At 45.7% G+C, this 13,716-nt stretch overlaps 1 protein-coding gene across 5 annotated transcripts in view; it reads left to right on the plus strand.

Annotated features, from left to right (window-relative positions):
* Positions 1-13,716, plus strand: part of LOC132537451 (phospholipase B1, membrane-associated-like) — a 133,060-nt gene that overhangs the window by 22,947 nt on the left and 96,397 nt on the right. For 4 of the 5 annotated variants that reach the window (XM_060186801.1, XM_060186802.1, XM_060186803.1 and 1 more), the window contains exons 4-10: positions 95-167; positions 1,618-1,676; positions 5,797-5,837; positions 6,292-6,326; positions 10,038-10,128; positions 11,034-11,085; positions 13,511-13,597. In XM_060186801.1, coding sequence (XP_060042784.1) covers positions 95-167; positions 1,618-1,676; positions 5,797-5,837; positions 6,292-6,326; positions 10,038-10,128; positions 11,034-11,085; positions 13,511-13,597 — 438 coding nt within the window. Of the gene's footprint in view, positions 1-94; positions 168-1,617; positions 1,677-5,796; positions 5,838-6,291; positions 6,327-10,037; positions 10,129-11,033; positions 11,086-13,510; positions 13,598-13,716 lie in introns of those variants that run through there. The other variant, XM_060186805.1, reaches the window with a different exon arrangement.

Consider the following 13,716-nt stretch of genomic DNA (forward strand, 5'->3'; position numbering starts at 1 on the left):
AGAGCAGGAACACAAAGTTCTCAAAAGCACCAAGTTTTCAGAATCTATAGTCGTTCCACGGAAGACAGCTGATGGTGTTATTGTTTGGTTTCAGCTGGTGATACTGAAGAGTTTGCCATTCTCATGCAACCCAAAGAACTTAGGCTCCAATGGCAGTTCTACATCAGGTATGTGACCCCAAGTCATGAACCAGCAAGAAAAAGGGAAATCTCTTCACTGGTGAGGTCATTTCAACCTTCTTCCCTTCACAACTTTTAGTCATTCAAGCACCATCTCTTCATGTTCTTTTTTATTATATTTTAATTTTTCTTTTTTAATAATTTCTTTCTTTCTTTTTTACAATCTTTATTAGATAGAGATAGCCAGAAATCCAGAGGATATCAGTAGACAGAAAGAGAGACACCTGCAGCACCGCTTCACCAGTCACAAAGCTTTCCCCCTGCAGTTGGGGCTTGGAAGCTCAAACCCAGGTCCTTGCACATTGTAACGTGTGCTCAACCAGGTACACCACCACCTGGCCCCTCTTCCTGTTCTTAACCCCTCGCACTTCCACTATACACCCATCCCCAAAGTCATCTCTCTTGTGGGACCTGTGCAAAACACCACTCAGAGGGGTTGGGGTAGATAGCATAATGGTTATGCAAAGATACTCTCATGCCTGATGCTCCAAAGTCCAGGTTCAATTCATGCCCCCACCACCATAAACCAGAACTGGTTTTTTACAAAGCAAATGACACCCAGAGATTAAAAACCAACATTGTCCTGAAGTGGCTTTCCCGGATGAGGGTCTCTTCCAGAACTCACCTCCAGGTGGGTAGACAGAGAGTCATGGGAGCTGTGGACTGGAGCCTGATCACTCACATACCACCCACCTCCACCCCTCTAACTGCCCCTTCAGCTATTCTGGGCAGTGTTTTCCCACAGTGAGTGAATTTGGTCCAAGCTTAGGCAACTATAAACAGTGCTCTCAAGCTGCTCCTCTTCTCTGTTTTAAATCATTTTAGGGATCTGCAGTGTGTTTAAGGGACTCATGCTTGCATGACACTGACTTACATGCAGTTCTTGTCTTTGAGTCACATAAACAGTATAGAAATGAATGGATGCATTTCCAACTAAAAGCTTTCTTCTGGAGTTTTCCTTTAATAGCTTCATGCCACAATCAGGGAGTAGGTCGGTAGTTTCCAGAAAGACTTGATTCTAAAACTGCTGGTGACCCAGGCAGCTCAAGGAGACTTCCCGGGCAGCTCTTGTGTGCCTCCAGCATCCACGCAGCTGACAGCCTGTGTCTGTGTGCTTGTGGTTGCTGAGTGCTGTTTGCTAGGTCCTCTTTGGTGCCCAAGTGGTTTCATTTTGATTCAGTATTCTCTTACTAACTTGGGGTGACCTAGAAACTCAATATCATAGGAAGTACAGCAAAAAGACCAGAGGGAAGGGAACATGGAAATCCTGGTGGCCTGCAGGGAACACCTGTTTGGAATTAACATGAGCCCAGTTACTGGCGTGGTTTCCAGAGAACACAGGCGCCTTCTGAAGGACTCTGAGCCATCAGCTTTCATTCTTACAGACACAGTGGGTCACAGTGATATGACCTTCTCATATGGCTTATTGTCTTCACAGTCCACACTCTGAGACCTTCTGACATTAAATTTGTGGCATCCATCGGCAATATAGAAACTGTGAGTATTTCCAGAAGATGGGGGTGGAGGAGGCAGGGTTTGGGACTGGCAGCCCACTGAATGAGCAAAACATTTCATCTGGGGAGAGAAGAGCATTCAATGAATGGGATAAATCCCAAAATCCTGGTGTTTCTGGGCCCTTTTTATTTTCCTGCTTTGTATGTTAAAATGTTACATTCCCCAACCTTGGAAGCAACCCAGATGCCCAGTAACAAGTGAGTGTCTAACAAAGTTGTAATATATATATATATATATATATATATATATATATATATATGTACTATTCGACTGTCAACAATGATGAATTCATGTCCTTCACCTCATCTTGGATGGAGCTTGAAGGAATCATGTTAAGTGTGATAAGCCAAAATGAGGGTGAATACCAGATGATCTCACTTCTAGGTGGAACTAAGGAAACAAGGACAGAGAGGGAATACACAAAGTCAAACTTGGACTAGGTGTGGTGTGTTGCACCAAAGCAGGGGACTCTGGGGAGAGAGGAGGGAGAGGGAGGGGACTTATAGGGCTTTGGGGTCCTGATGAAAGATGGTCAAAAAGGACCCAAGTTGGGGGTGTTTTGCAGACGCCTGTCCCAGAGAGATGAGAGATTGTACCCTTGTGTCAAAAATAGTACTGTAATCCATTAGCCCTCTATAAAGGAAAAAATGAATGAATGAATGAATGAATGAATGAATGATATATGCCCACCTTTGCCAATGACTTTCAAGTGGTATATTTTCAATGACTGGTTAAAGGATAAAGAACTTAGTAGAGATGGAAAGAGAGGAAAGGGGTGGAATGGGGAGAGATAAAAGAGGGGAGAGGGGTGGAGGAGGAGGAGAGAGAGAGAGAGAGAGAACTGGATAGCAGGGAACGGAGCCCATGTGAGTCTGAGTTCAGTTCTGGCTCTCTGCATCCCACCTGGCCTAGTGTTAGCAGAGCTGACCACTTTGTGTTTCATCACTCACCCTCCCACAACCCCATTCCCATAAAATGCAGCTAAATAGAGCACAGAAAAGTGCTCTGTGCTCTGTCCAAGTACAGCTGGACCTCCTGCACCTGAGCTAAGACAGTTCTCTTTCTTCAGGACTCCCCCCCCCTCTCTCTCACACACACACCTGCCTATCCTGCTTAATACCCTGTCCCCAGAGTCCTTTTCCCTGGACCCAGCCTGGCACTGCAAGCCCCAGTCAGTGTAAGCCAAATGTAAAACAGTAGATTTTACCTTAGTGACATCTCCACAGTCCAGTACAGAAGACAGCACTTTCCACCCTCAGTCTATTCTGAGTGGGTGGTGTTACAGCTGCTTCTTAGCGTGACAATAGAACTTTCCTCCTGGGACACGTGTGAAGGGGAGACAGGACTCAGAAATGAGGATTTGCTTCCCGGAGAGCACACTGACTCTGCTGGGTCCTGGTCTCCTGCAGGCAGAGCGAGCGCCACATTCTTGAGTTATAATGCAGGGTAACCCCTGGAGGGCTTCTCTCACATAATTCTTTCCCATGGGCAAAGAAACTCACTGTAGGGAAATCACCCCCCAAGTCAGGTTTCTAAAATGAAACCAGGCTCCCACTCTGGAAACTCTCACTCATGAAGTGTTCAGCCCCCAAGGCTCCTACCTGTCACTCACTCCCCCTTTCTCTTCCTGGGAACTTAGGGCTCAGCAAAGACAGCTCAGTCCATCAGCATCTGCCAGCCCAGAGGCCTCCTTATTTTGATGGCATCTCAAGCTTCAGGATAAAACCTAAAATCACAGTCCCTGGGGGTCTGACTTTCAGTATCTGCTCTGAGAGGCATCATCATGAGCTTAGCTTACTTTATAAATACATCAGGACGGGGAAAAACATATTGAAGACTAAAATTTAAAAGAAAACTCTATAGGGATTTTGCTTTTACTTTCTAGAGCTTTCCTTGGTGATTAAGAATGGGTGGATTGTCTGGGGAGATAACACAGTGGTTATTCAAAAGATTCGCATGCCTGAGGCTCTGAGATCTCAGGTTCAATCCCCAGCACCATCACAAGCCAAAGCTGAGAAGTGCTCTGGTCTCTGTCTCTCTCTTTATCTCTCTCATTAAAATAAAGTAAGTAAAATATTTTTTAAAAGAATAGATGAAAAAAAAAGAGTAGATGGATTTGATATAGAAATAATGACCCTGTAGTTTTCTAATCTTGCAAACTACTATTAAATCCATAATCATTATTTTTTCTTTTTTTTAATTTTTTATTTATAAAAAGGAAACATTGACTAAACCATAGGATAAGAGGGGTACAACTCCACACAATTCCCACCACCAGAACTCTGTATTCCATCCCCTCCTCTGATAGCTTTCCTGTTCTTTATCCCTCTGGGAGTATGGACCCAAGGTCATTGTGGGATGTAGAAAGTTGAAGGTCTGGCTTCTATAATTGCTTCTCCGGTGAACATGGGCATTGACAGGTCAATCTATACTCCCAGCCTGCCTCTCTCTCTTTCCCTAGTGAGGAAGGGCTCTGGGGAATCAAAGCTCCAGGACGCATTGGTGGAGTTGTCTGTCCAGGGAAGTCTGGACAGACATCATGCTAGCATCTGGAACCTGGTGGTTGAAAGAGAATTAACATACAAGGCCAAAAAAATTGTTGACCAACCATGATCATTATTTTAAAGAACAGATAGACCTTTAAAAGGAGGTGACTCTAGGCTGGAGGTAACCATCATGGCTTCACCGCAGCACCTGCCCATTGCCTTCTAGCAATCTGAGCAGAAATCACTTGTGTCAGAATCATAACACTGTGCACAACAGCCAGTGTGTGTGAAATGCTTTCTAGGAATGGGGCACAGTTCTAAGCATTTCAGAACATCACAAAATAAGTGATTTCCAGTAGGTTCCTGTGGCCCTGTCTCAAGCCCTCCAATCTCCCCAGGAATGTCTAGTTCAACATTTGAACAAGAGGAAAGTCTGGAACTTCTTTTGCTCACTCAGAACGATTCGTGAGGTGACCTGGGAGGTAGCACAGTGGATAAAGCACTGAATCCTCAGCCTGAGGCCTTGGGTTCAGTCCCCAGCATCACAAATGCCAAAGTGAGACTCTGCTTTTCTACTCTCTCCCTCTTTCTCTCTCATAAGTAAGTTTTTAAGAAACAAAACTATTCATGAAACAAATGTGGGCAGGAGGTGCACACCTGGTAGAGTGCACTCATTATAGTGCACAAGAGCGCAGGTTCAACCCTCGAGTCCCCACCTGCAGGGAGCAAGCGTCACAAGCAATGAAATGGTGCTGCAGGTGCCCCCCCTTCCCTGTTCCCTCTCAACTTCTCTGTCTCTATCCAAGATAAGTAAATAAATAAATGAACAACAAAAACAAATGTTTAGGGAGTATAGCTCAGTGGTAGAGCATTTGAGTGCAAAAACAAATGTTTATTGAGTCCTTATGACATGTCAGGCATTGTTCTAAGTTCTGGGAATATAGTTAAGGACAAAACAAATGTAGATCTCTACCTCTATACTTCTAAATTCTAATCTCGTTATTTGGTACTGGGGTTGAACTCAGGGCTCTTTGCATGGACAGTACTGCCAAGCAGCTTGCCAATCAGTTTCTCTATTTGTTTTTTTATGGGAGGCAGACAGGTTGCAGAAGGGGAGATAATGAAAGTGAAAGGGAGAGAGAGGAAAGGGGAGAGACACCACAGCACTATACCACCACCCATGCTGCTCCTCTGTCCTGCCCCTCCCTGCTGCTCCCACACAATGCTGGACTTGAGCCCAGGAACTCACACACAGGCGTTTTTTCTAGTGATCTAGCTGTCTCTTGGCTGAAAAGCTGAGGTCATGAAGGGCCACAGAAAAACCATTGTTTTTGTTTGTATGTGAAATGCAACTGGGGCTTTCTGAAATGTTTGAATCTAAGTTCTCCTGCCCCCGGTCTCTGTGATTTTGCTCTGCACTCTTAACAGCATGCTTTGGAGAAAGCCTGACATTCCCCCCTCTCTGCAAAGCCACCATGTATGGACATGGCCATTGTCTGGACTCTTTGTTCCCTTTTTATCGGTGGGAGGAGTATCTGACAGGCAGCTGGGCTTACAAGGACAGATGCTGCAGCCTTCCCTGACTGGGTAGTTTACACGCCATGCTTTATTTTCAGTTTCACAACTCAGAAGTTAGTGATGTGGAGAAGCAAAACAGGTAAGTACCCTGGCATCAAGTGTGAGTTCTGAGGGGAGACCCAAATGTGTCATATCTTTATCTTTCATAAATGGGGAAACCCAAGGATTGGAGCAAGGAGATTTGATCCCTTGGGATCTGGTGATCAAGTAGGCACCCCTCTCCTGGGCTGACACTCTGGGTGCCACACTTTCTTCAGAGATAGCGGGGGGGGGGGGTGCTGGATGTGAGTTTCACACACCCTTCTACCTGGTGGTCTTACTCTCCTGCATTGGGGAGATGGGGTCAGCATATAGACATTGGGTGGGGTATCCAGAGAAGCTCTTCACCCCATTTGGTGACTCCATCGCCATCTGTAGTGTGTCCCCTGTCCCAAGAAGGAAGCTAAGTTGCAATTTAGAGGAGAGACCCTAGCAGCCAAGGGTGAGTGCCATAGGCAGGAATAGCTGCATTCTGACACTGCGTCTGCTTGCAGGACCGGCAAGAAGGTGTGCATGGAAGTGGTGACAGGTGAGTCTCCTGTGGTCACAGCCAGGGCCCACCAGGCCCCAGCCCTTCCCATGCAGCTACATAAAGAGATGGAGAAACTGGGCCCTTTCGGTTACTTCATCTCAGCTTCAAGAGGAAAGGCAGGTATTCTGAGAAGACACATATAACCAGGGGATAAAAAAAAAAAAAAAAGCCACCCCCTGGAAGGAGGTTGTAAAAACATGTGCAAAGGTATCAAGAAGGCAGGAGGCAGGGTCAGGGTGGGGGCGTGGGAAAAGGGTTCTGTCACTGCCGCAGGGTCTGAGGCAGCTCCTCCCCTGGAACTCCAGGACTGAAATTGCACCTCTCTCTTCCTCTGGAGAAGCTGACCACAGGGCCCCATACCCCTCCCTGCCAAGGAGACCCAGCTCTTCTTTTCAGTCTTTGATTCTGGAAGACTCCCTGCCCTCTAAAATATGAGTTGGGTTTAGAAAAATGAGGAAACTAAAAGCCAGCTGTCATCCCACTGTCTAGAGATAATCATCGTCATCCTCCTGACCTTTGTGTCTACGAATATACTGATGAAGTTGCTCCCTGTATCCTAGTCCTTTTGTTGTTTTTGGTTTGTTTGTCAAAGACCAGTGCACTGCTCCACCATCCAGAGTCCCACTGTTTTGTCTTCCTCTCTGACTTTCATGTGTTGTGGGGAATTCAACCCAAGGCTTCATACATACTCTACTGCTGAACCACCTCTCCACCCCTAAAATCTTCCTTTGTATGTATGTATGTATGTATGTATGTATGTATGTATGTATGTATCATCACATGGGCTATCACTGGAGTTTGGTGTCTGTATGAAGAATTAAGGAATTTACCACTTCCCTTGGTCACTTTTTCAATTTTCTTGTTCTATTTTTTTTAACAGGTTAGAAATAAATTGAGATGGGAGGGATGGCAGGAAGGAGAGAGGGGGTGGAGAGAGAAGAAAACAGCAAGCTTTTGCTTCACTGCTCCTGAAGCTTCCTCTCTGCAGGTGGGGAGCAGGGATTTGAACCTAGGTTCTTGAGCATGATAGTCTGTGCACTCAACTGAGGATGCCATCACCCATCCCCACTTATTTTTTTTTTATGCTCGAGAAAGACTAGAACACCCCTCCATCACATGCAGTGTGATGTGGGGACTTCACAAATCTTGGCATCTGCATCCAAGCTAACTCCTAGACCTTATTTCTCTTTAGTTTTGAAGTGGTTTTTTTATTATTATTTTTTTTAACCAGGGCACTGTTCCATGTTGGCTATGGTGGTTCTGGGAATTTTTTTTACAGGGACAGAGAGAAATGGGGTTAGAAGGGGGAGATAGGAAGGGAGAGAGAGAGAGAGAGAGAGAGAGAAAGAGAGAGAGGCACCTGCAGCACTGCTTCTCCCTAGCTTGCAAAGCTTTCTCCCTAGCCAGTGGGAACTGGGGTCTTGAAACTGGATCCTTGTGCATAGTAAAGCATGCTCTCAACCAGGTGTGCCACCACCCAGCCTCCCACCAGAGCTGTCTGGAATGCAAGTCCTGTGCACTACCAAGTATTCTCTGAAGCCATCCTGAACCCCAAGTCCCTTGATACCAGCTACATTCACCCAGTGCTTGATGTTCATGTGTCAGATCCAAGAAATCACTTTCACTTTATAGAGTGAAAACACTCTTGACTGAAGTGCAGGGTTCTGTGAGCTGACACTCCAGAGCATAATGATAGGTCGCAAGAGCCCTGTCACCTCAGCTGCGGAACTCAGAGGGCTGCAAGGACAGGGGTGCAGAAGACATCCCCACCTTCTGCATTCAGAAGGGAGGTTGAGACTGGGTGCCCAGCCCTCCAGCATCTGATTGACAGTTGAAGGGATGAATGGATAGTGTGTGTGTGTGTGTGTGTGTGTGTGTGTGTGTGTGTACATGTGTGTGCATGTGCGTGTGTGTGTTTGCATTTGGTGAGGCAAGGTGTGTGTTAAGATAGCCAGTGAGCTCTCAGGCAGAAGTTGAAAAGCAAGATCAGAAGAGAAAACACAAGTAGAACCTGAACTGGAATTGGTGTATTGCACCAAAGTAAAAGACTCTGGGGTAGATGTGGCGGGGGGGGGGGGGGGGGGCGAGAATCCAGGTCCAAAAAGGATGACAGAGGACCTAATGGGGGTTGTACTGTTATATGGAAAACTGGGAAATGTTATGCATGTACAAACTGTTGTATTTACTGTCGAATGTAAAACATTGATTCCCCAATAAAGAAATTAAAAAAAAAAAAAAAAAAAAAGATAGCCAGTGAAGGCAAACATCCAGGTGTTTGTGTGTGTCTGGTCTTTGAGAAAGAATTGTTTTCCATATTAAAGACATTTTGGTATTTTGACAGGTGTAGGGATCTTGATAGTTGAAGGGGTTAGAAGAAATATGGACAGAGTGAAGGATACTGACAGGATGAAGAGACTGACAGAAGAAAGGATATTGACAGAAGAATTTTAAGGGAAAGAAAGACAGCATAATGGTTATCCAGAGAGACTTTTATGCCTGAGGCTCCAAAGTCTCAGGTTCAATCCTCAGCACCACCATAAGCCAGAGCTGAGCAGTGCTGTGATAACTCTCCGGGTGTTTGTGTGTATCGTATATATACAGGTAAAAGTATTTTAGGGACCAAACCAGAAGAGAAGGCAGAAGGAGGTGAGTAAATAGAGACAAAGAGGACAATTGTGTGGTGAAGGATAAAACTGAGCTTTCAGTGGAAAACTCCAAGCAATTTCATATACACATGTTGATCTTTTAGTGATGCACACCTGAAGCTTACATTATGTTATAGTGTCACATCCACTGAAAATAAACAAACATGTTTGATTTAAAGCAGAATAGGGCAGCCTTGAAGGTTTGCAGTGGGTAATGTCCGACTGGCAGTGTAGGTCCAAGTTTGATCCCTAACATCACACATATAATAAATATACACCTGATAAAAGAAAAAAGCAGAACTGGTTTAAGGGAAGCACAAAGGAGGTAGCACAGACTTAGGAGGCTGGGCAGGCTGACAGCACCAAGGGGCCAGTTGCAGCCTCCACCTCTGCCCCATCTACTGCCTGCAGTGACAGCTTCCTTCAAAGGAAACCTTCCAGACTCCACTCTCACAAAGTCCCAGGCACCCCAGGGTGGGGACAGGAAGTAATGGGGACTGGTGTGTGAGTAGGGGCATGTCTGTTGCTTCCATCCTCTCTCCTCCTCTGGGAGCATGACATAGCCTAACTGCTGCGGACAGCACTATTTTTAACAGTCCTCTGGTAATCAGCCATGGATAGGTTCTCTGTGTGTTCCACAGAGCTGTCCTGCACTGCTGGCACTCCCCAAAGAAGGTGGGGTGGTGCTGGGGGCGGTGTACCTTTGTCTCTGTCCCAGCACCACTTTCCCTGGCAGAGTGTGACAGTGAGCAGATTTGACATCCAGAACTCTGATCCAAATCCCAGCTCTGAAAGCTTGTTTGGTTTGCTCAACTTCTCTCAGCCTCTGTTTATCCTTCATAAAATTAAGGTGCTTGGCCTTCGGTCTAGCCTTGAACTTGACAGGTGCTAATGTCTCACTCTCTTCATTTGGGGGGCCAGAGCGGGGGCGCTGTAGGGAGGTTGACCTCACAGCCCACACTACATGGTGTGAAGGTCACCTGGACAGTCCACCCTTGACTGGGGTGAGTCCTTCAGGGATACCTGCTGTCAAAGCCTGGCCTGAAACCAGCTCTCTCTCTAGTCCTTTCAGACATCATCCACCACTTCAACCCCAGTGTTCTGAAGCCCACATGCACCCCTGGAAAGGAGATAGCACCCCGCAGAGGGGCTGAGTAAGTCCCTTTTCTGACTCTCCCCCCCCCCCCCCAGGGCTGTCTGTGTCGTCCTGCTGGCCTCCAGCACTGAGGGGGAGAAATTGGGGATGGAGATTGGCTAAGTCATAAAAGCTTGAAAACAGTTTGTGTTAGATCTAAGACAAACGTGTTTCCTGCAGTCATTTCACTCTCTGCCTCATGAACCTGGTGTTAAAAATTGGTGCAGTGGGGCCTGGGTGGTGGCACATCTGGTTAAACACACACATTGCTGTGAGCCAAGACCCAGGTTTGAGCCCCTGCTCCCCACCTGCAGGGGGAAAGCTTCACTAGCAGTGAAGCAAATACTACAGGTGTCTGTCTCCCTCTATCTCCTCTTCCCCTCTCAATTTCTTTCTATCCTATGAAAGAAAGAAAAAGGGAAATACGAGCATAGGCCGTGGTGCACCTGGTTAAACACACACATTACGGTGCACAAGGACCCAGGTTCAAGCCCCTGATCCCCACCTGCAGGGGGAAACTTCACAAGTGGTGAAGCAGGGCTGCAGGTGTCTCTGTCTCTCTCCCCTTCTATCTCCCTAGTCCCCTTTTGCTTTTTCTCTGTCTCCATCCAATAATAAAAATAAAATAAAAGGAAAATATGGCCACCAGGAGCAGTGGATTTGTCATGCAAGCACAGCACCCCAGCAATAACCCACTGACAGTATTAATACTTACTTTTTAATTGGTTCAGTGTTTTCCCTCCAGAACCCAGGGACAAAGAGCAGTCTTTTTGTTTTCCCCCTTAGTTGATAGAACCATACTACAAATCCCTGGTGGCCATTTTTCCCTTTTTCTCCCCCCCCCCCTTAGTTGATAGAACACATTCCTGTCCTCCCCTAAGCTGTATTTCACTGCTGTTTCTCTCCGCCCTTCCCTCTGTGCAGGGGATTGTTGGCTCAGGCGGAGGAGCTGGTGAGGAGCATGAAAGAGAACCAGGTGAGAGCATCCGACGCTGGGGCTGGGCAGCCTGTGTCTGCGGGGCTGGGTTAGAGCAGGCTGCTGAGGCTCTGTGGCCGTCCTCATGGTCACTGTAGTCAGAGTGACATGAACTTGCCAGACACATCCTCCTGGTGATTCTCTGCAAGCAATTAAAACACAGGATCCCTCCTCCTCCTCTTCCTCCTTCTCTTCCTCCTCTTCTTCCTCCTTCTCCTCTTCTTCTTCCTTCTCCTCCTCCTCTTCTTCCTCCTCCTCTTTCTCCTCCTCCTCTTCTTCTTCCTCCTCTTACTGCATCTCCTTCCCCTCCTCCTCTTCTTTCCTCCTCCTCTTTCTCCTCCTCCTTCTCCTCTTCCTTGTTCCTGATGGAGATGACCAGTGACCATGGAGAGAGGGATCTGTTAGAGGTCTAGGCCCATCATGTCTGTGTGGGAATCTCAGGGTTCCCTGACTAGGGCCCCAGGTGATGTGGTGGCCTGGTCGTCATCATTAAAGTATGCCAGTCTGCCCTTATCCAGTTTTTGTAGTCCTTACTTTGTCTGGCACGGTTAGCTTTGGAGTGATTGAGAGACGTGTATCAGGAGGTAAGTGAGGAGGGTATCTAGGTCTAGGTAGAAACTGTTTCATTAGTTACTGTATGGTGTCTTTTAAATCTTTCTACTTGTTTGCTTCATGTATTGACTCACTGCAAATTATTGTGCACTTTTGCTTTAAGGTATATATTTTCCCCTAACTTATGGGCCCTGGTCTATATATAGGTTTTAAGGTTTTGTTAAGAAGAAATGGAGATAAGGAATCCTATGAGCTAAGAAAGGTCTCACCAGAGTAATGAAGCTGAAGGGCTGACATTCCATGCCTGACGTCTCTGGACACAGTCCAAAGTGAAACATACTGAGGTGGTACTGGTTGCATTGATTAGGTTGGATCAGCAGATACAGTATCAGTTGGTATGACTTGAGAGAAGCATGCAGGAAAGTGAGCCCCACCCTAGAGGGTCCAGAACTGGGAGATATTAATATATATCTTTAAGCCCAGTAGTCTGGGATAATCACTATTGACAACTTGTTATATATTTCCTTTCCTACTTTTTCTAAATGTTTATCCATGCTACATATTGTTAAATACAGATGTTACTAGATCAGACATCTTTTATGACCTGTCTTTCTCACTATAGACCCTGACACTAAGTACCTTTCCTAGCAGCATTGTAATAGCTGCAGGACACTCACCTTGTGTATAGTTCACAGTTGACACAAAAATTACCGGCTTCAGACATGCTGCTTCCTTTTTTTTTTCCTCCAAGGTCATCACTGGGGCTCGGTGCTAGCACTACGAATCCACCACTTCTTTTGTTTTGTTTCTTGTTTGTTTGTTTGTTTGTTTGTTTTTCTTCCATTGTATTGTATAGGACAGAGAGAAAATGAGAGGAGGGGGGAAATAGGGAGAGAGAGAGATACCTGCAGGCCTGCTTTGATGCAGATGGAGAGCGGGGGCTGAATCAGTTGAACCAAAGTTTCATCCCTGTAGCTAGCTAAATCTTTTGTGTAGTCTTAAAATTCACTTTGAAACCTGGAAGCAACGCAGGTGTCCAGCAACAGATGAGTGGCTGAGCAAGTTGTGGTATATATATACAATGGAATACTACTCAGCTATAAAAAACAGTGACTGCACCGTTTTCAGCCGATCTTGGATGGACCTTGAAAAATTGATGTTAAGTGAAATAAGTCAGAAACAAACGGATGAATATGGGATGATCTCATTCTCAGGCAGAAGTTGAAAACAAGATCAGAAAAGAAAACACAAGTAGAACCTGAACTGGAATTGGCGTATTGCACCAAAGTAAAAGACTCTGGGGTGGGTGGGGAGAATACAGATTCAAGAAGGATGACAGAGGACCTAGTGGGGGTTGTATTGTTATATGGAAAACTAGGAAATGTTACGCATGTACAAACTATTGTATTTACTGTTGAATGTAAAACATTAATTCCCCAATAAATAAATTTTTAAAAATTCACTTTGAGAAATAGGATCACTAAATCAAAGGATATATAAAAATGTGTGTGTATATATACATGTATATATGTATACATATCCTTTTTAAAAATTACTTTATATAACTTATCAAATTGCCTGCCAGAGAAGATATGTAACTTTTAAAAATCTTTTTAATTAGAAAGAGACTGACCAGAGCAACACTCTGGCAGTTGATGCTGCGTCAGATATTATACCCCGGGCTCTGCCTGTCCAAGCCGTATAATCTGTTGCTAGGGTAGCTTCTCAGCAGTAACTCTCCTCTGCCTTTAGGGCCCCACCACAGGCTGCTTTTAAAAAATTTCACACATATGGCTTCATTAGGGTAAGTAGTTGAAAAAAAACTACTTTTCTCTTTGCCATCTCTTTTTGATGTCGTCATCCCTTTTCTCAGCAACTTGACTTCCAGAATGACTGGAAGCTCATCAACGTGTTCTTCAGCAACTCGAGCCATTGCCACCTGTGTCTGTTCCCCCAGCAGGTAAGCTGCAGACTGGCGGGGGGGGGGGGGTGTTGCAAAGCTGAGGTGCCAGCTGAGTGAATGAATAAAATGAGCCTGATCAGCACCTGCTAGACTGAGTGAAAGTTTCCAGAATTATG

Source organism: Erinaceus europaeus, chromosome 3 (genome assembly GCF_950295315.1).
Source record: "Erinaceus europaeus chromosome 3, mEriEur2.1, whole genome shotgun sequence".
Taxonomy (NCBI): domain Eukaryota; kingdom Metazoa; phylum Chordata; class Mammalia; order Eulipotyphla; family Erinaceidae; genus Erinaceus; species Erinaceus europaeus.